Below are 22,053 nucleotides of genomic sequence, written 5' to 3'. Positions count from 1 at the left end.
TCCTATCATAGGGAGAAGAGGTGGTACCAGAAACGCCATGGGAAATTCTCTACCAAGGCATGCTGTATAGCCTTCCCCAGTTCATGGTAAGGAGATGGCTGGGCCAGAGCTGCCCTTTTCTATTGCAAGGAGCAAACAGTGAAGAGCTACCTCAGGTCGAACTATCAATTTGAGCTTGTTTCCTAAGCCTTTGTCCCCTGGGCAAAGCATTCTCCCACACAGAACTCTGAGCTTTCTTCTGGGCTCCTCTGAAGGTGCTGTTTTCCCTAGTCCTACTTTGGGAAGGTGGAGAATAAGGTCAGGTCCAAACAAGGATGTACTAGAGGCCTCCTCCTAAGTAAATACCAGAGTCATCCGAGATCTGCAGTTGTCTGTCATATCCTAGATCTGAGATCTGCAATTATTTGTTACCACTCCCAGCTATAGAGTGGTAACGACACTGAAACACTGATGGTCAGGGTTAGAGGACGAGAAAAGGTGAAAGGGCTTATCCCTCCCACAGGATTTCTATGCGTTGCCCCTCCCACTTTGTTCCTTCAATCTTTCCCTTTGAAAAGGTCATGAAGCCAAATAGCCTGTGAGCTCCCTTCTGGCTTCCTCCTTAACCTCTCAGGATGGATACCTGTTTGCATTTCTGGAGGCTGGGGAGGTTTGGTCACCAAGGGAAGAACTTAGAGAAAAGCTTTGAGACACTTTTCATTAGGCTGGTGAGGTATGGAAGAATCACTGTGTTGCCGAGTGGAATGGACAGAGGTGGATTTCCTCCTTTTCTACCTCCCAGATCGCTCTGCTTAAGATTCTGCTGGCTGCAGCCCCCACCTCCAAGGCTAAGACAGACTCTATCAATATCCTGGCAGATGTCCTCCCTGAAGAGATGCCGTGAGTGCTTCCACTGGGGCATAATATCCAGCGGAATGCTGGATATTAGTCTATAGGGCCTCTCTGTCCCACCCAGTCTTGTTAACTTACAGAGATTGTCTTCAAAGAGATCTCTCCTTTCCCACCAGCACCTCCTTCCCAGGCAGGGTTCCGTGCTGTGCTCTATATAGCTCAGAAGCAGGGTCTGGAGGGTGACTGCAGTGCCAGTTACTGGCTGCTGAGTATGTGGGTGGACATTGCCAAGGGACGAGTTTGCCAGAGACAGAGACAACAAAGAGATCAGTGGAGATCTTCTCCAGACAGGTTTGTAAGTGGAAACTCTAGAGGTTTCCCTACCACTGAAGGTCAGGTTTCCCAAGTTCGTGTTCTCTTTTGTATATTGTATTCACCCAAATACCTGGGGCCTCGTAGGCCTCCCTTCAAGGCCACCCTCTACAGTGATGCTTCCTCTCTCCATTGTAGCATCACTGTTCTCCAGAGCATGAAACTGGGCCTTGATGTGAACAGGCACAAGGAGATTATTGTGAAGAGTATCTCTGCCCTGCTCCTGCTACTTCTCAAACATTTCAAACTCAACCATATCTACCAGGTAAGTAGCCAGGAATGCTTCTCCACAAACCTCGACTATTCTCCAGACCCTGGGGGTGACACAGGCTCTTGTAGTCCCACTAAACATTTTTTGGCCTTTTCTTTGTCCTCATTCAGAAGATCCAGCTTCTTGTTACATGAGCTTGGGTTGGGGATGTGGAGTGGGACATGGGGAACTGTTCTGGAAAGGTGCAGATATCTGTGTCCTTTGTAAGTCAGCTCAAGGTTATAGCTAGGAATTCTTTGAAATATGCCCAGCCAGTTTTGAAACAATGCAAGTCAAAATTCAAACATTCCAGAAAAAGAGGGTTGGGGTATGAGGAGCGTTGACCATGCTTTGCTGTAAGTCAGGCACTTTTCTGATATTTGAGATACAGTTCTAAATAAGGCATAGTTCTAGCTCTTAAGCGCCTTGAAGCCTTGCAGTGTTGTAGAGTGCTAAGTGCTGTGCTACACGTAAGCACTGGCTGCTGTGGAAACAGCTCATCCAATTCAAGTTCTAAAGAAGCAGATGTCAATCAGGATGTGGGAGAAGTCAGGAAAGGGGGATAGGAAGCAATTCAAGCAGAAAAGCTAATGTGTGACAGTCCAGAGGGGAGAGACAAAAGTACTTTTGGAAACTAATTAAATGCTTCTGGAGTTCTGCCTGGAGTGAGGTGATGGGGATGACCTTGTTACACAGGAGGCCGCAGGAGTTGGCAGGGAGCTGAGCATAATATACTTGACAGCATGCAATTATTGAGTACCCAGAATGTGCCTGGCACCCTGTGAAGCTTGTATGGGGCATCTTAATTCTCTCACTCCTATGAGGTAGGTTTTATTTTATCCTTGTTTTATGAATGAGGAAAACAAGTTAAGAAAAGTCAAGACCCTAGTTTGTGTTCCCATGAAGGCATTGTTTGCTTTGCTAAGGAGTTTGGAGTTGATCCTGTGAGTATTACCAAGATATAGCAACCACTAGGGCTGGTGGAGTGGCTCAAGTGCTCAAGTGGTAGAGCACCTGCCTAGCAAGTGTGAGGCCCTGAGTTCAAACCCCAGTACTGCCAAAAAAAAAAAGATACAGCGACAAGATGGGGGCAGTGAGTAGATATCTCCTGCCTGTGAGGATACCACTGCCTTCTCATTCCTGCACAGAGGCTTTGCCCCATTTCCCTCCTAAGAAATCCAGATCAAGATTGCTGGTAGAGGAGCAGGTCCTCAGAGTGCAAGGAGGCCCAGGTAGGGTCTGTGACCATGACCCTATACAATCCTATAGTCCTTACTTCAGTACATTCAGAGACATCTTTGCATGTGATAGGGTGTCCCGGGTTCTCACACTTCTGCCAATGTTGGCTGAGCAGCAGTAGGACCGGAAGAAGTAGAGGTAGGTAGGAGACTGTTCCCAGTGGAAAGAGGAACAGAAAACTATGGCTATGTTTATGGATGCTTCTTTTGGGGAGGGACTCTGAGTCAATAACCAGACAGGCGGACAGCCTGATGGACCCTGCTCCAGTGTGTCAGTGTGGTGAGTCCTGTCAGAGCCTGGATATAACTCAAACTGAAAAAAGTTTCCATCATTTAGTAGTGAGTATGAATTGGCTCCTGTGTCCGGGCTTTTGAAAATACCCTGGGCTGGCTCCCAGGGAAAAATACTGAGCAGAAGGGGGAAGTAGTTACGGCACACGCTGAGTCCCCACTTCTAACCACAGTTTCAGAGAGAAGCTTAGCTTGCTGCCATGGCTACTTCTTACTGATCAGGCAGAGCCAGGGATTTAAAACACAATTCTCTGCGTTTTCAATCTTGTTTCTGAACTGTCCAGCATTCTAAGCTCTTGATCTGGAGACAGACTTTTTATGGTGCTCCTCAGTATACTAATGAGCAAAATTCAGAGTCACTAACCACATGATTCTGCTCATGACCACTCACCCCACTAGGTCTTCCTGAAGACAAATCCTAAGAGAGCCAAATGGAGCCTTCATGTTCTGGTATTTATCCCATCAAAGACATCTTGGACTTGTCAGTGCAGTTATCTGTTGGCGAATGGGCTCTTGTTCCTTCATTCATTAAAACACTGATACTCAAAGAACCTGGACGTAACTGGTGTAAAATGGCCTAGGCGGGCGGCTGGAACCACATTCCAGTGGTTCATTTGCGTACTATGTGCTGTCTCCATCCTGACTGACTGAGACCAGCAGTTGCCAGGGGGAAGACGCACCTGTCCCTGCTGTATCAGTCACACTTGAAAGCTGATGAGCCAGAGGTTTGGTATGGAAAACAGCTCCCTCAGAGAGCCCTTCTTTCCTGTTGAGCTTAGACCAAATCTCACAGCAATTTCCATTTATTTGGAGTGTGTTTTTCTTTCTAGCTTGCTTACTTTATGCTTTGGGTCAGGAGCTTGCAACATATACTGTAGCTTGCCCCCTTCATGTAGGATAAGGTGACTGAAGATGAATGTCCCCATTGCAGAGAGAGGAAGTCTGAGGATGGACAGTGGATATTCTTAGGAATGAATATTAGATTTGCACTCTCTCCCACTTGAGCCATGCCCGAACCTTTTTTGCTTTAGTTTGTTTTTGGGAAGGGCCTTGTGTTTTTTCCTGGGGCCAGCCTTGGACCACAGTCCCCCTACCTATGCCTCCAAGAGTAACTGTGATTACAGGCATGAAACATCACTCCCAGCTTATGTGTTAAGATGAAGTCTAACTTTTGGCTGGGGTTGACTTCTAACCAAAATCCTTTATGCATCTTTTACTGAACCAAGTTTAGGTGAATTTTAGGCTCACAGATTTGGAACTTTTAAAAAGTCTAAAAAGATACTTAATTGTGGGTAGATAAATACTTTAATGAAAAATACCCAGATTGCTATTAATTTGATCGGGCTCAAGGTGTTCACCACAATAACCCCTACCTATGGACAGAACTAGGGACAGTCTATAACAGACTGCTGTACAAAGAATTTACTGAACTGCTCAGTCTACTTGAACTCTTTAATAATTAACAGTAGTTAGAATTTGTATTGAATAACCCCTAAGTGAAAAAGATTCCAAAGCAGAAAGCTTCCCCTAAGATCTAACTCAACCCTAAAACTTACTGTACAGAGTTCTGGAAAGAAGGGCAAGGTGCCAGGCATTATGGCACATGCCTATAATGCCAGCACTTGAGAGGATAAGAATAGAAAAGCCAGCCTTGGCTACATAGCAAGTACTCTGCTTCCCAAGTAGCTGGGAATACAGGCATGTGCCTCCATGTCTGACCCCATTTCTTTTTTTCACACATACCTTCTATTTTCCTTCAAATAAGCAGCCCCTTCTGTTTTCATCTTTTAATTCAGTTTGAATATGTATCACAACATTTGGTATTTGCCAACTGCATCCCCTTGATCCTGAAGTTCTTCAATCAAAATATCCTGTCCTACATCACTGCCAAAAACAGGTACGGACTCTGGACAGATTTATTTCAAGGGGCTATTTGGGGTGGTTGTGAAAATTTCATCATCTCTGCACCTTTCAGTTCTCCTATGTCCCTAGTCCCTCCTTTCTTAAATTTAATTTCCTTGAAGTGTTAGCTGAAGGGAGTGTATGAATTGGTCTCTTCACAGAGGCATTTGTATTGTAATAGTTTTGAAAACTGGAAAGTGTCATGATTTACAGAAATGAAGCTGCAAGGGTGAAAGGACCTATTGCCGAAGGACCTAGATTTTTGTTGTTGTAAAACGGTCTGCTTGTCTGGCCATCTCTGATCGTAGTTTATAATCCTAAATTGGAGCAATTGGAGAGTTACTCTGCTTTGTAAACTACAAAGCACAATACAGAACTTTTAATTGAAAGCAAGCAATAGGTAGATCAATTTGTAGTTTTAAAAAATAAGGTATTTTCACATTCATTATTTCATTTAATCTCAACAGTGCTAAGAAGTATCACAAATTTTATTCTCATCTTGCCAATTAGGAGACAGATGCAGAGAAGTTAATTGATTTGCTCAAGATTAACATCATAATGAGATCCCTTAAGCAAACATCAGAGGCAGGATAAGAATGTAGGCTTTTGGCCGGGTGCCTGTGGCTCAGACCTGTAATCCTAGCTACTCAGGAGGCAGAGATCAGGAGGATCGCCATTGGAAACCAGCCAGGGAAATAGTTTGTGAGACCCTATCTCAACAAACCTTTCACAAAAATGGGGCTGGTGGAGTGGCTCAAGGTGAAGGCCCTGAGTTCAAGCCCCAGTACTGCAAAAAAAAAAAAAAAAAAAAAAAGAATCCAGGCTTTTCTTTGAACATAGATCACTTTCTACTTTTCCAGCCAAGCTGGGACTGGGGGATTGCAGAGTAGATCCTTACTCTTGGTTTGTTACCTTCACGAAAACTGTAAGCATGTTAGTTGGTAGAGTTTACCAGAATTACCCCAGAGGGAGGAGCTAGGAAATGTAGTTACTGCCTGAAACTCCACCATGGAACTGCAGTCTTCTGTGCAGTTTAAAACAATTCCTGACCTGGATCTGCCATTTGCTAGCTATATAATCTCAAGCAGACACAAGTAGCATTTTTCTTTCTTTCTTTCTTTCTTTTTGGTGTTGGGAGCCTTGTGCATGCGAGGCAAATACTCTACCACCAGGTTATTTCCCCAGGTTTTCTTTTTTTGGTTTTCGAGACATGGTATAGCCCAGGTTAGCTATGTAGCCCAGACTGGCCTCAAATTCACCATCTTCCTGCCTCTGCCTCCCAAGTGTTGGGATTATAGTCATGGGCCACAGTGCCCAGCCCCAGAGAGCTTTTATAAGCATTAGTTAAGGTTAGCATATGTGAGAGTACATTAAATACTTTGCCGGGGGCGGGGGGGGGGAGCAATATGGAGATTTATTTTCCCCTAACTCTGGAGACCTGTGCATTCTCCTTAAAAATGGCACCTAAATGGAGTGGCTCAAGTGGTAGAGCACCTGCCTTGCAGGCGTGAGGCCCTGAGTTCAAACCCCATACCACCAAAAAAAAAAAAAAAAAATGGCCCCTAAGACCCGCTTGCTGGGTTACCAGAGAAAAGGAAAGCGTAGGATGGGGTACGTTAAGGCAACAACTCCATGTAGGCACCTGTGTGTATCAGTCAGTACTCTTGATTATAAGTAACCCAAACCAACTAGACTAGACTTGTGCAGAATGAGGAGTTTGTTAGAAGAAAACAAGAGGTGTTATCTTGAGACCCTAAGACAGGGATACAGCTTTGGGCCTCTGGCTTGCTCTGTAGTCTGGGAGACCAAGAAGACTTCCACCTTTATCTAAGGACACCAGATCTCTATACTGCACTTGCATTTCACTGACACATTTGTCTACGTCTCAGGCCACTTGGTGAGATATGCCTGCATGACCTGAACATGTCACAATGCCACCTCATATTGAGTTGACTCTCAATCCTTGTTCCAGATACCCATGGTTAGAGATCTACTACTGGATGAACTGATTATGACTGAGGGAGTGGGGTAGAGGAACTAAATGCTCCTCCACCACCCACACTCATAGATCTGGAAGGGGAGGAGCAGATAATGCAATAGGCGTCCACCAAGTTCCTTTTGGAGTTGGAGGGGTGGTAGCGACAAACTATACCTTTTGCTCAGGTTGACATGGATAAAATGGTCCTCTTGTGCACCACTTATAAGTTTCATTTTTGAATAACCCCTAAGAACTTGGAGCATTCATTGCAATTTCTTCGTGACTCTTATAATGTAGATATTCTACATACTTCTTTATTTTATGCTCCCTTAGGATAGAATTCAATTCACTTAAGAGTGAAACAAATTCCTTCTTCAATCCCCCACCACCATTATTTTCCAGTCGCCAGCGTCTGTTTTGCCAAGGGGTTTTGTCAGTGGGAGGTGGATAGGTAGGTGGATGAACCAACTGAAAATATTTATCCTAATGGGGCAATACAGAACTGGCAACCCTGGGAAAATCCACAAGAGTTAATCAAGATGGCCGGCAACATTACAGGTAGATTCACTTCACTACCCTTTCCTGGCTGATCCCTCTCCTCTCCTACCCTGGTTCTCCTAGGTTATCTTGGTCTGGGTTTCTTGGACAAAGATAAACATTTATAGCCAAATAGATTGTTTGCTTTTGTGTATATAGAAGTTTTGACTTTTGAAGTACAGTGGCAGGTCCAAGGAACCTCATACTCAACTTTATAGCCACTGCTTTATCAACATCCTGTGCTCATTTTGAACTTCACTACTGCAGAAAGATTGGTGTTTAAAACCTCACTGAATATCAGATCAAGTAGCAGAACCAGAAGAAGCATTAGGTATTAGCTAGCCCAAATTCTGCATTGTACCAGTGAAGGAGAGGGAAGAGAAAGAGCTGTCATTTGTTAAGTGACTGTCTGTTTTTGTGCAGCGCCTTATTTCTCTTCCTGATTCATACCTACTTCCTTGGGCTCATTGCAGAGCCTGCAGCTTTCTTGCAGTCCACCTCTGTTTGGGGACAGACACTCTTACCATTCCTGAGCTACTAGATTGACCCTGCTGTAGGAATCTGCCCCGTCTCAAGCTTCCTTTAGGAGTGGTTTCTGCAATCATTCCCAGAGCTCCTAGCTTTCAGAAAGAGCTGGTGAGAGACATGGGAGAGGCCTTCATTTCATTATCACATCCGCACGTTGTTATTTAGTGGGATGGATTTGGACAGGATCTCTGGGAACACTGTTATATTAACATACACACTTACACGCAGAGACACAAATGCACTGTTTACATTATTATTTTGTATTTTATATTTTGTATTATTTCTATTTTTTATATTTTCTTTAAAAAAGCAAAGGGAGCTAAGAAGAAAAGAGGCTTCCTTTCTGCTTTAATTCTTTTTTACATCTACCAAATGGGGCCAGTCTGACAGAACTTCTTGGTTCCTCTCATGACTGAGGGAAGGAAACAGGAGCTGGGGCTGCCCAGCACCAGCACCCTCAGTTTCAGCTGAGGTCACTAAGCAATTTGGAAAATAACTCGTGCCCTTTCCAGATGTAGCCATTTCCTGCTGTTGCCATTTACCTAAAGCCTGTCCTTATCTCTGCATCTTGCAGCATCTCAGTCCTGGATTACCCCGGCTGTACCATCCAGGATTTGCCGGAGCTTACTACCGAGAGTCTGGTAAGCAGATGGGGATTCAGTAGCCTTTGAAACTGCCGGTGGCAGAGGCTGCTGGCATTTGCTTTTCCCGTTCTTCTCCAGCCCCATAATGCTGTGGTTTGAGAGTCTCAGGTCAATGAAGGCATATTGGCAAGAGCACAGTAGGGGTTCAGAGCTCCTGACGCACTTGGGAAAGATCTGGAAAAGCTGTGCTTAGTATCTTGCAGAGAAGAGGGAAGAGCAGTGACAAACAAGAGGACAGGGAATTTAGAGAGCTAATGAGACTGAAACTCAATGTGAGTATCTACGCTGAATGGCAGGAGAATCTCTTTGCATGGAGCACAAAAAATTATCTGTTTTCTTTGTTATGCTTCTCATTTTCCTATCACTTACACAACCCTGAAGTATGTGCTTTAGAAAATACCTCGCCTCTTTGAGGCAAAAGTCAATGTAGCCACTGGAGGATGGCACCAAAATATCCTCATCCTGAAAACAGCTCCAGGCAAATCAGAAAAGTCCCTCTGGGTTACTGTGAATTCCCTGAAACTGACTGAGCAAAAGTATATTGAAGACGATGTGTCTACTGCATCCTGCATCGTTACCACAGCTCTTTAGAAACACTACAGCCCATTCCATCATCCTGGTGCATTGTAATTACTCAGATGTTCTCAACTGACTCAGGTATCATCTTCATTTTTCTATTCCCCCAGAGCTTAGTACTATGCTGGTATATTGAAGCCCGAAATAAATGCCAAGTGTCTAAATGATGGTACCCATGGGTGCTACAACCCTTTGTCCCCCAAGTTTAATACCTACAAAATGTTGAGTGAGACAAGTATATTATGCAAAACCTGTGGTACAGGTTTTATAGATTTCAGGAGTCTTGCCTGGAGAGGATTTAAGAGCCATTTAATCCAATCCCCTTATATTTCAAAGATGAGAAACCTGAGCACCCAGTAGACGAAGTGACTTGTAACAGTCCACTCCTCGTAGGTGACAGACCCCAAATCAGGCATGAGTAAAAAGCCCTTTGTCCTGAAACACCAATGTTAACACAGTTGCTGCAGGGACAGAGTCCCTGTCTTCCTTAGATGTGGTTTGGCAGCCAAAGAAGCTGGAAGCTTTTCAGACCTACAGAGCGGTAATAAATTACCTAGCCCTGATCACTTACGTGGTGGCATTCAGTCTTTAAATGACCATTTGAGGTCGATATTGCTATTTCATAGATGGAGACGTTAAGTAACTGTCAAGACCTTACAGTTGAAAGTACCAAAGTCAGGGTAGAGACAAGCGTCCCTGTGATTCAGAGCTGGAATGGAGCATGTATTTCACACCAAAACAGTGGTGCACAGTAGCAGTAGAATTCTATTAGTACTGTAGAGCATTTCAGAAGATGAAGTCAGCTTTCATGGCCTGAATCTCTTCTTGACACAGTGTATTCTCCAGTCCCCATTCCAGCTCTGCTGATTTATATTCAGGAATCGATGGAAACTGAACTTCCACATCGGTTCTAGTTGATCTTTTGGGATATAAGCGTAAAATTATTGAAATGTTGGTGCTGGCGGCTCACACCTGTAATCCTAGCACTCAGGAGGCAGAGATCAGGAGGATCATAGTTTGAAGCCAGCCAGGGCAAATAGTTTGTGAGACCCTATCTCAAAAATTCCCAACACAAAACACAGCTGGGGGTGTGGCTCAAGTGGTAGAGTGCTTGCCTAGCAAGTGTGAAGCCCTGAGTTCAAATCTCATAACACCAAAAATAAGTGGGCGAATGTATGTATCTAGTTAATTAAAAAAAGTCATATTAGGTATTTTACTCCTTTCTGTGAAGCAATAGTGGCACCTGCTGGTTTTGTTTAGTAACCACAGACTTTTTTTTTTCCCCTTGAACTTAGAATGTAAGTGCTTCCTGAACCCAATCATGGGCTTTAGGAAGTAGCAGGTTTATTGTAAGTAGGTCCTCTGTGTAATAGTTTGTTTACCTAAACTGATGACTTCTGTACTCAGAAAAGGGCTACTGTTTATAAGAGTAAGATTTATCTCCTTTTCAGGCTCAATGAATTGCAAGCACAGAAAACATACTGATTTTTTAACTGTATTTAAGTTACATTTAAATAACATTTTACATATTTTTCCCGATTATAAAATCAATAATATGCTTATTGGAAAAAAGAAACAGAAAGTATGGGGAAGAAAATAAAAGTACTCCATACTATCTACATATAACCATCATTTCTATTTTGCTGCCATTAGTATATATACTCATTAGTGTATAACACATTAGTTTAAACCCCAGTATCACCAAAAAAAAGAAAAAAATAAGCACATTATTTAACGAACTAAAGTCTTTATACATTTGTGTTTCACTTGACATAATAAAATTTAAATGTTCACAAAATGATCTTATTAAATTTTTTGGTGGGTGGCACTGGGGATCAAATCCAGGGCATTATTCTATATGCTAAGCAGGCACTGTACCACTGAGCTACATCACCAGCCCTTTTCAGCATGCTCTTTTTGTGTGATATTGGGGTTTGAACTCAGGGCTTTGTGCTTGCTAGGCAGGTACTGTACTGCTTAAGCCACGTCTCCAGCCATCATTCTTAATTAAAAAAAAAAATCATTCTCTCCTGCCAGGCACCACGATATACACCTGAAATCTTAGTACTCAGGGGGCTGAGACAGCAGGATCAGGCTGAGGTCAGCCTGGTAACATAGTGCAACCCTGTCGAGAGAGAGAGAGAGAGAGAGAGAGAGAAGAGGAAGGAAAGAAAGAAGGAAGGGAGGGAGGGAGGCACGGAGGGAGGAAGAAAGGAAAAAGAAAAAGCAGGGGAATAAAAGAAAATTTCTCAGCAATCACCTGTGTCTAGGGTTCCAGAATGGGACTAGAAAGTGAACAGTAAGCAATCTTCAAATTCAATGGAGATTGGGTACTTGTCATGGTTGGGCTCTTATGAGTGACCTTGTGCTACAAGGCCCTTCCCCTCTGGGCCTTGGGAGTTGCTTCTGTACATGACAGAATTGAGGTAGAACACCTAAATCCCTTCTAGTGCTCAGATTATATTTTTTTAACTCACTATGTAGCCCAGGCTGGCCTCAAACTCATGATCTTCCTGCTTCAGCCTCCTGAGTGCTGGGATTACAGGTATAACACTGTGCATTAGTTACTTCTATCATTGCTTTGTCCCTGAAAAATGTTCCTAAGTAGACACTTGTTTCTAATCTGATGCACATCTGTTATCCCTGGTTAGGTTCTCACAAACTATTAGGTACCAAATACCAAACAGAAACAACCTACAAAAGGAAGGATTTATTTTGGCTCACAGTTTTAGAGGTGTCAGTCCACCATGGAGGGGAGGAAGCAGCACAGAAAAGCAGCTCACATCATAGCAGCTAGGAAGCAGAGAGAAGAAATGTAGAAAGGGGCCAGGGCAAGATACAGCCCCAAGAACATGACCCAGTTCTTCCAGCTCAGCCTCACAGCCTACCTTTCACCATCTTCCAATGCCCTCATATAGGATTAAGCCATTTATTAGATCAGAATCCTCACGATCTAATCTCTGGAAACCCCATCACTGACACGCCCAGGATTCCTGCTTTACTAATCTCCTCAATCCAATCATGTTGACAAAATGACCATCACAGGGCTGGTGATGGAGCTCAGTGGTAAGAGTGCTGGCCTCCTAGCATATACATGGTCCTGGACTCAATCCCCAGCACCAAAAAAAGAAAAAAAAAAAAGATTGACCATCACAGCCACCATTCCTGGCAGATCTTTGTTTAAAATTTATCTGGTAGATGACCAGGCACTGATGGCTCACACCTGTAATCCTGGCTACTTGGGAGGCTAAGGTCTGGAGGATCACGGTTTGAGGCCAATCCCATGCAAATAGTTTGAGACACCCCCATCTCCAAAATGATCAGAGAAAAATGGACTGGAGGTGTGGCTCAAGCAGTAGGATACCTGATTTGGAAGCACAAAGTCCTGAGTTCAAACCCTAGTCCCACCAAAAAAATTTTTTTTGCTGGTAGGAGGTCTTTCTTTGGCTATATTGAAATATGAGAAAATGTGGTGCTATTCACAAAATAAAATCTCCACACAGAGGTTTACATCTTATTTAAACAAAATAGACAAAGATAACCTGCCTTAAATGGAAATAAGCAGAAAGAAAAAAACTTTCAAGTCTGGCAAACCAGAAAAGATACCTGTGGAGCTAAAAACCTGCTGGGAAAATGATTGTCTGTTGGAACAAGGCAGAGGCTGAAAGAGTCAGAACAAGCCAGGATGGGCTGTGCTCAGAAAGCCACTGACAAGTGTGTGCACTTTCAGTGCCTGCTCCGAGCAGGGTCTGGTGTGGGAGAAGTGGGGCCAGTTATAGTTATCTTGGGAGATCTTTGGCAGCGGAGACTACCTAAAGGAGGGAATCGGGGTCCTTTCCTGTGAGCTCTGAGGAAAAGGTAGCCATAACCAGCTTACCCTAGGGCAAAATTTCACTTTTAAAACTTCACTTGATTACTCACTAGTCCCTGTGTTCTCAGTCTCGGGGACCCTCTGGCAGGAAAGTTAGAAATATTGTTTGGATTACAGTCACACATCCCAAATGATGCAAGTCTAAGATTATTCATTGCAGCATTGCTTATAATAATAAAAGACTGAAATAACCTAAATGCCCACTAATACAGGACCAAATAAAGGATAGTATGTCCTTAGAATGAAATGTTATGCAACCATTAAAAAGAATGAGGGAGTTCTTTCCAATTAAAGTTAAAAAATCACAGATTACAGAATGGTTATAGCTAAAGGATTTTTTGGTTTTGGCAGTGCTGGGGATTGTACCCAGGGCCTGGTACATGCCAGGCAAGTGCTTTACCACTGAGCTACATCCTCGCCCCCCCCAAAGAGATCTTAAAACTCAGCTAATTCAAATTCTTGCAAAAAACAGAAGGAAAATGATGCCTAATTTCATATGTCAGGGCTGAGACCATAATCCAGGTGTTCTGGTTTGTACTCCAGTGCTGCTGTTACAAAGCCATGCCTCCACTTCCATATTATTTATTTATTTATTTTGGGGCAGTATTGGAGTTTAAACTCAGGACCTTGTACTTACCTGCACTTGCTAGGCGGGTACTGTACCACTTGAGCCCCACCCTATATTATTCTTTGTAGTACTGAGAAATGCAAGGCTTTTCATGCCTCTGCTACAATGGAAATCAGGATAAAGATGTTCCCAGTGAGACTTAACCTATCTCATATGGTTTGTGTTTCCCTTGCTTAAAAATTTTGAAGTCTGAGAACTGGAGGTATGGCTCAATCAACATAGCACCTGCTCTCAAGCACAAATCCCTGAGTTCAAAACTGACTACCACAAAAAAAAGACAAAAAGAATTTAAAGTCTGTCTTTGTCAAACATACAGGGTATAGAACCTGATCTGTTTTGGGCAAGTAGACTGGCTGATGCCATCAGGTAGAAGCCCCCATGGAAGTCTGCTAGTTCCCAAGCACAATAGTAAATATTCAGTATAGGAAGGAGAATGTGATTTCTAAATAAGATTTTTAAAGTTTTCTGGTTTTGACTCTTGATATAAGGTACTAGGAGGGCCTAATACACTCAAAATTTTCAAATGTCCATTCTATATTAGACGTACGCCTATCTTGTTTGCTTCAAGTTCATCTGGGAGAAGAGATGGTAGTTTTCTACATATCTCCTCCTCCATCCTCTTATCCCACTGTAGACATGAAAAATCTCCCAAGATGTTAGTTTGGCCATCATGCCCACCCATTGATTGGTACAGCTTCCAGCACCAGCAAGTGTGTATGTATGTGTAGGTCCTAAATCATATAAGAACTCTCATTTTTATCCCTAAACATATTTCTGAGTGGATACCTGTTTCTAAGCTGATATGTGTCTGTTGTCTCTGGTTAGGTGCTCACAAGCTATCAAGAAACATACAAGGCTGGGTGTGATGGTGCAGGCCTGTAATCCCAGCACTTAGGAGGCTGAGGCAGAATTGTGAGTTCACAGCCAGCCTAGACTACATAGCAAGTTCCAGGCCAGCTTAAGCTACATAGTAAGGACCCCCAAACAAAAATAAAAACAAGATCATCCTAGAAGAACACTTGGTTAGAATGAACATCTGCTATTTTTCCATCCATGCTAGAGAATTAAGCATCTGGTTGCAATATGGTTCAAGAAAGGAGGGTGAAGTTTAATTTAAAAAAATTCAACCATAATGAATTATCAGACGCATACATCATAGTTTAAAATCTACCAGAATGAGATCAAACTCCTAGCAATTAAAATATTGCTTATGTGAGTGCAAAGTATATGGGGTAAAATTCTATCATCTCTTCTGATCCAAAGCAGTAAGCCACACAAGAAAGCTTGTTTGAGCTGGAAGCATGACTCAAGCAGTAGCACACCTGCCTAGCAAGTGTGAAGCCCTGAGTTCAAACCCCAGTACCGCCAAAAAAAAAAACAAAGAAAGCTTGCTTGAATCAAGCATCTTTGTTCATGTATCACCTTTCCAAACAGGACTTGTTCTCAGTTGATTCTTCCAGTATTGCCAGCTGAGTGTTGTTTTTGTTGTTTTGTTTTGGTTTTTTTGCCGTTCTGGGAATCAGACCCAAAGCCTTGCATATGCTAGGCAAGCATTCTACCACATAGCTGCACACACAGACCAGCTAGAAAGGTGAGGATATGCTGTGTTCTGAGACCTTAGTGTGTAAAGAGCACACACAGGTAAGGAGGCAGCATTTCGGGCCAACGGTGGCTGAAGGCTTCTGTAGCAATGAAAGCCTGAGGGTGTTGAGATGGTGATGGATGTTCCTTACTGCAGGAAGCTGGAGACAACAACCAGTTCTGCTGGAGGAACCTCTTTTCCTGCATCAACCTCCTGAGGCTGCTCAATAAACTGACCAAATGGAAGCATTCCAGGACCATGGTACGTTGAGGCTTCAGATAATGGAGGTGTCCATCTGGCCTAATTTCTTACATCATCAGTAAAAACTTAGAGACTAGCTTTGAAAGATCTGTAGATACATCCTGAATGCTCCAGAAGTGTCAGTACCTCCTAATTCTGAGAACTTTTTCTGAGTAAGTCCATAACTCACCAGTACATTTCTTTTCGGGGAACTGAATTTGGAACCACCCCAGGGTAGTTTTCATGGGCAAGTTAGCCGCATTTGGATTACATCACACATCCCAAATGATGCAAGTCTTAAGATTATTCATTGCAGCAATCCTTATAATAATGAAAGACTGGAAGCCACCTAAATTCCCATTAACACAGGACCAACTAGTTAAATCAAGGACAGTACGCCCTTAGAGCAGGATGTCATATGACCATTACCAACAATGTGGCATTTTTGTACTGGTATGGAAAATTCTTCCAGATATATTGTTAAATAAAAAGCAAGATATGGGCGGGGTGCCAGTGGCTCATACCTATAATCCTAGCTACCCTGGAGCCGGTAGAGCCGGACCTTAGCTTCTCAAAAGCTCCCAGGGGTTTCGAGGCTAGCCAGGCTTATCTAAATTTGTGATGGTCCTGCCTTCACCTTTGCCCCTCTTTTTCACTTGAGCAGATGTTGGTGGTGTTTAAATCCGCTCCAATCTTAAAGCGGGCCCTCAAAGTCAAGCAGGCCATGCTGCAACTTTATGTCTTGAAGCTGCTGAAGATACAGACCAAGTACCTGGGGCGCCAGTGGAGAAAAAGCAACATGAAAACCATGTCAGCCATTTACCAGAAAGTGCGTCACCGCATGAATGATGACTGGGCTTACGGGAATGGTGAGTGTTCAGAACTCGTGGCCTCCAGGATTGCCAGGGTTTAGACAAAACTAAACAAACGTTTATCTCTACTCTTTTGCATAAATTTTAGATAAGAAATATGTGACATAAGTCAGATTCTGTGACACAAAACTTTTAAATAATACCCTGAATTCTAGCTTGTACCTTGTCCTATGTAAGCTATAATGACCTACTTTCTAGAAGAAAGGATGTTAAGTGTTTTTATCAAAAGAAATGATGCTTGAGGAGACATGCCTTCTCTGATTTGAACATTATACAATATATATGTGTATTGAGATATCTTATGGCTCCCCATAAGTTGAAAAAAAAAAGTAAATTGAGAGATAATTACCCTTTTTCCAAAACATCCCTTTAATATTTTCTCTAAAAGATTTTTTTTTTTTTGCAGTACTAGGGTTTGAACTCAGGGCTTACACCTTGAGCCACTTTTTTTGTGTTGGGTATTTTCAAGATAGGGTCTTAGTTTCATGAACTGTTTGCCTGGGCTGGCTTCAAACCATGATCCTCCTGATCTCTACTGAGTAGCTGGGATTACAGGCGTAGGCCACCAGCACCTAGCTTCTAAAAGATTTTCTTTAAATTAAAATGATTTTGTATTATTACAAAGCAGTTAGGGAAAAAACAATAGAAAATATAAGTAATCAAACATTCTATATAATCAAATTTACATATTTGTACCACCTGAGGTTGCCAATACAATATAATACACATACACAATGAGATACAATATATTGTATATTCTTGCAGATATTCTATGCATATTTTGTTAAAATGAAAGCAAATCATTTTTGCTTCTTTATAATCTCTTTTCAGTTAACATTATTGGCTGGTGGAGTGGCTCAAGTCCTGTCCAGCACCTGTCCAGCAAGTGTGAGGTTCTGAGTTCAAACTCTAGTATCACCAAAAACAAAACAAACAAAACAATATCTCTACCTTTTCATGTCAGCACATTTTCATCTTATCTCATAATCAAGTCAATATTCAGAATTCCTCAATTGTCCCAAAATGTTCTTTATAGCTATTTTTTCCAAATCAGAATCCAGCTTAGGACCACAAATTGCATCTGGTTGTTACATACATTAACTCATTTTGAATCTACCATCTCCCCCTCCCTCCATAAGTTTGGTGAATTCAGTTTAAACCTTTTTTAGCTATAGTACATCCTAAGCAATGTTGGGAACTTCACATTGCCTCATATTTGCAGCGTGATATCTGGTTGAACTAACTCAACATAATTATGCTAAGATTAACCAAAGACTGGAAAAACTTTATTTTGGTGGGTTTTTTTTTTCATTGTATTGTATTAATTGTAGCGGGACTTGACCGTTGTTTCTAATTATGAGATTTTGGTAAGTTGATTAATGACTTGTTTTTGCTGGGATTTGTAACCTACTGGAATTTTAGAAGATGCTGCAGTGGAGTGTAGGGATGGGAACCATGATGGGTGTAAAACAAGCTAGGCCACAACTCCTACTGTAAGACATAAAGGTCAGTTAGCTATTTCATTTAAATTCCTGTAAATGTTTAAATCATAAAAATGTTTCATCCTACTTGTACACCTGTTGTTGCCATTATGAGAAGCCACAGAGTGCAGGATATAAAGTGTCTGAAAAATGGTGTATCTCTAGCCCTGAACTAAACAGCTAAGTGAATAAAGCAAAGCAGATTGTATTTTCTGCTTTTACCTCCATGGGGGTGCCTTCACCTCATAATCTTAAAATAATCGAATACACAGATTTGCCATCTGCTGGGGGGAGATTCCAGGGAATCAAGAAGGTCTTCATAATTGGCCTTTTTTTTTTTTTTTTTGGTCCTGAGAATTGAACCCAGGGCCTCCTGTATGCTAAGTACAAGCTGTACCTCTGAGCTGTACCCCCATCCACCTTGGATCCCTCTTGCCCTCTCTCAATCCTTTTGAGGTGGTGATTCCATTCAAATGGGAAACTCCCATTCGCTAGGGAAAGCTTTGTAAAAAGGAACTTAACCCTTTTGGAAGACACAGTTGATAATGAATAAGAAAAAGAATTAATGAAAAGGAAATACAATAAAGGAAGACTAATAAAGTTAGCCTGTTACCAGTTTCCAGGCTAACTTTCCAAAGATAGTTACTGTAAAAATAAGCTTATGTAAGGGGCTTATGCATATCTTTTAAACCTAAGTATCAGCATGCTGTATGTTTATTTTGTACATTACTCTGTAAGAAAAGAGAATTGTGAGCAGTTTTACTGTCAGAATCCCATAGACCATGCTCTGCGGAAGGAGACTGGTGTCCTGAGTTATATGCATCTTCTTTTTCTTCCTCTCTTCCCAACATAGACATTGATGCCAGGCCATGGGACTTCCAAGCAGAAGAATGCACCTTGAGAGCCAACATTGAGGCTTTTAACAGCCGCCGCTATGACAAACCCCAGGACTCTGAATTTTCACCTGTGGACAACTGCTTGCAGAGTGTGTTGGGGCAAAGGCTGGATCTGCCTGAAGATTTTCATTACTCCTATGAGCTCTGGCTGGAGAGAGAGGTGTTTTCACAGCCCATCTGTTGGGAGGAGCTGCTCCAAAATCACTGACTGAGCTCTTGTCAACAGAGCATCTGAGGGAAGGAGGTTGGCTCCAATAAATGGTGCTCTGCCTTCCCTGCCCATTGGGCCTTTTTATCCAGCTCTGGAGTGCTTGTCAAGGGGATATCTGGTCTAGCAGCATAGTCCAGGGCTATTCTGGGGACTGTTGGGCCTGAAGATGGTGCAAGGCTGAGTCACACCAAACTGCGCTAGGGTCAGCTGGGTGCCCAGTGGCCTTGGAAGTCTCTGGGTGGATCAGCCTGAACAGGCTTTTTGATGAGACCTGCTTTAGTCTTGCCTAGAACCAGGCTAGCCTTTGCTGGTCCCAAAAATGAGAGAAAATTTGCCATGGCATTTGGTCCATGGCATTCATCATAAGCAGTGGGACAGGTGCAGGTCATAAAATAGGGAGAAAGTCTTCTTCTTGCTCCTAAATTACTAGGACTAATAAGAAGTTTGGCAAAACCAACTTTTAAATTAAGACTGTATTTTACATTTAAAATTTTGACACCTCTTTCTAAACTCATTAGGTCTAAGCTGGTTTTAGAGCACCTGCACCTTTTTGTGAAGGCTGATGGTTTACTGTTTCCTAGCACTGCATGTGATAGAAAAGTGCATTGTGTAGAGTGGGGTTTTTTTTCTTTATTTCCTAAGAGATCTGTGTTCAATGTGAAAATTATTTCCTTGTGTACTCTATATAGGGCATGAGTGCTGTTCCATTTATAAAGAGCCACAACCACTATGAACTCATCAGGCTTTCTCTAACAATATTTCGTGTTTTCCTGAATAGTTGAGTACATGCAAAAAGTTATCTTTTTTATCCAATTTATTTTTTTGCTTTGAGGGTAGGACTGGGGTTTGAACTCAGGGCTTCACACTTGCAAAGCAGGCACTCTACCTCTTGAGCCACTCTTCCAACTCCACCCAAAAATTCATTTTTAAATGTCAGGTTCACTACAGGATATTTTATTTACTCAGATCGTGAGTCTATTTATGCCAGTTAATTTGTTTTTTAATTGAAAGAACAGCAAGAGATGGGTGGGTGGTGCCTGTAATCCTAGCTACTTGAGAGGCAGAGATCAGGGTGATCACCATTAGAAGCCAGCCCTGGGCAAATAGTTCACAAGAACTTATGTTGAAAAAAACCCATCACAAAAAAGGGCTAATGGAGTGGGTCAAGTGGTAAGAGTGCCTGCTTAGCAAGTGTGAATGTGTAACAACCCTGAGTTCAAACCCCTGTACTGCCAAAAAGAAAAAAAAATCCCAACCACAAGAACAAAAACGGCTTTCCATTTATTCTTCTCCAGCGTTAACAGTTTTTCCGTTTTAATGCTAGCAGTTCCAAAGGTGTCATGAGATTTAGCAAGATTGTTTCTACCTGAAAGTATTACATATTTCATTGAAAGTATAATGGTTGGTATATCAACCTCTTTTTTTAATAACAGAATCACATATTCCCTGCCCCCCCAAAAAAAGGTTTTTAGGAAAGTTTTTTATTTAGTCAGGATCATTTTATTTCTTGTTTTCCAATTGTGTCATTTATATCTTCAAGTTTTTTCGCCTTAGATGCCACCCTGCCCCCCAAATAAACATCACTGAATCTCTTTATGATGGCGCCAGGACACTTCATGCTGAGAGGGCTTGGCCACATTGGTTTGTTTATTGTGCTCTTTGTCAGCCACAGTCTCATTTGGAGGTCATGACAGGAAGCCTGACAATATCCAAAGGTAATGTACCAAATCTAATAAGTACCTCTCTGTGCTTTAGGGCAGCAGGATTTCTGACTTTATGGAAAAGTCACGAATGTAAATATACCACAGATGAAGCGTCTTGAAAATAATTGTAAATGTTATCTAAGCAGGACAGCTATTCTCACTACAATCAAATAATTTACTGAGTATATCTTCTGTGAGTTTTATTAATCAGGCTAGTCTGATTTTAATATGATGTGAGCAAAAATACAATTTTCAAAGAAAGAGCAATCATCAATCTATTTCTTTTAAAGCCATATAATATTCATGTCAAGAACATAAGTTGCCTTTTTTAAAATATGCACAGGAATGTTTTCTGAGGCGCAGAAGGTATGCTAAGCTTTAACATCTCATAGTTTATTATTTGTAGCTGTTCTCTAAGGGAAGATTAATTCTCCATGCAGACGGAGAACTGAAGTGCCAAGGGTAAATGATTAGCTTCAGATCACATCATTCTGTCCACTGACTTGCTGGGACAAGCTTTCGAGCATCGACAAGCACCCCCATAGGCTAAGGTAACTGGCGCCCCATGAGCTCATGGCCTCCCATGAGCGCCTATGTGTGTGGTTAGGAATAACTTCAGATTAACCAACCTCCAGGGGTGACTGCTGTTTCTACAAGAAGATTTGTATTCATGAAATTTCAAGTAAAGTTTGTGTTGATTATTGATAACACTGTTCATCTCATGAAGCACTTTAATAAAAAGAAAACTAAGCTGGAATTGGAAATTTGGTATTTAAGTTCTTCCACACAAGAGAATCTTAAAGTCAGACATGGGATGGAAGGATAGAACACAGGGTGACTATGACTCCAAATCTGTGACTTATGACAAATGTTTCTTTCATCAGCATGGGTCCAGGAGTCAGCTGCAGCTCTGACTCAGCTTGGCTCTGTGGATGGCTCTTCTCCTGTCTTCTTAAGGCTGACGGAATAGCCCCTATTTGCAACCCAGTGTTTTCATAGTGAAGGACAGGAACAAGAAACAAGCTCTCCAAACACACTGACAGCCCCTGCTGGGATATGGCATAAGGTGAACCGTTCATATTCCACTGGCAAAAAGCAGCTCACCAGGGACAAGCCTAACACTAGGCTGAAGAGTGACAAGTGTGGGGTAGTATAACACTCTAACAGTCATGGTCGTTCTGCACAAAATATACACAGCCCCTCCTTAAGATTCCAAAAGTCTGATACAGTCATTATGTGATACCTAATGCTGCCCAGGTCTACAGATCTCTCTCCTCTCTCTTTTCTCCCTTCTCTCTCTCTCTCTCTCTCTCTCCCTCTCTCGCCCAGCTAGGCTGGCCTCACTCAAAATCCTCCTGCCTCAGCCTCCTAAGTGCTGAGATTTACAGGCATGCTTAGATGCAGTGTCTCTTGATCCTGAGA

At 42.3% G+C, this 22,053-nt stretch overlaps 1 protein-coding gene across 1 annotated transcript in view; it reads left to right on the top strand.

Annotated features, from left to right (window-relative positions):
- The window catches only part of Strip2 (striatin interacting protein 2), a 42,570-nt gene extending 21,182 nt beyond the window's left edge, over positions 1-21,388 (top strand). Inside the window, exons 14-21 of the mRNA XM_020159978.2 lie at positions 12-86; positions 782-879; positions 1,342-1,468; positions 4,779-4,879; positions 8,502-8,568; positions 15,385-15,489; positions 16,133-16,337; positions 18,675-21,388. Coding sequence (XP_020015567.2) covers positions 12-86; positions 782-879; positions 1,342-1,468; positions 4,779-4,879; positions 8,502-8,568; positions 15,385-15,489; positions 16,133-16,337; positions 18,675-18,925 — 1,029 coding nt within the window. The 3' untranslated portion in view covers positions 18,926-21,388. The remainder of the gene's footprint in view (positions 1-11; positions 87-781; positions 880-1,341; positions 1,469-4,778; positions 4,880-8,501; positions 8,569-15,384; positions 15,490-16,132; positions 16,338-18,674) is intronic.
- Positions 21,389-22,053: the final 665 nt, after the last annotated feature.

This window comes from Castor canadensis, chromosome 2 (assembly GCF_047511655.1).
Source record: "Castor canadensis chromosome 2, mCasCan1.hap1v2, whole genome shotgun sequence".
Classification (NCBI taxonomy): Eukaryota; Metazoa; Chordata; class Mammalia; order Rodentia; family Castoridae; genus Castor; species Castor canadensis.
Note: the sequence above shows the minus strand (reverse complement) of the source record. Positions and strands in the feature narration are given on the sequence as shown.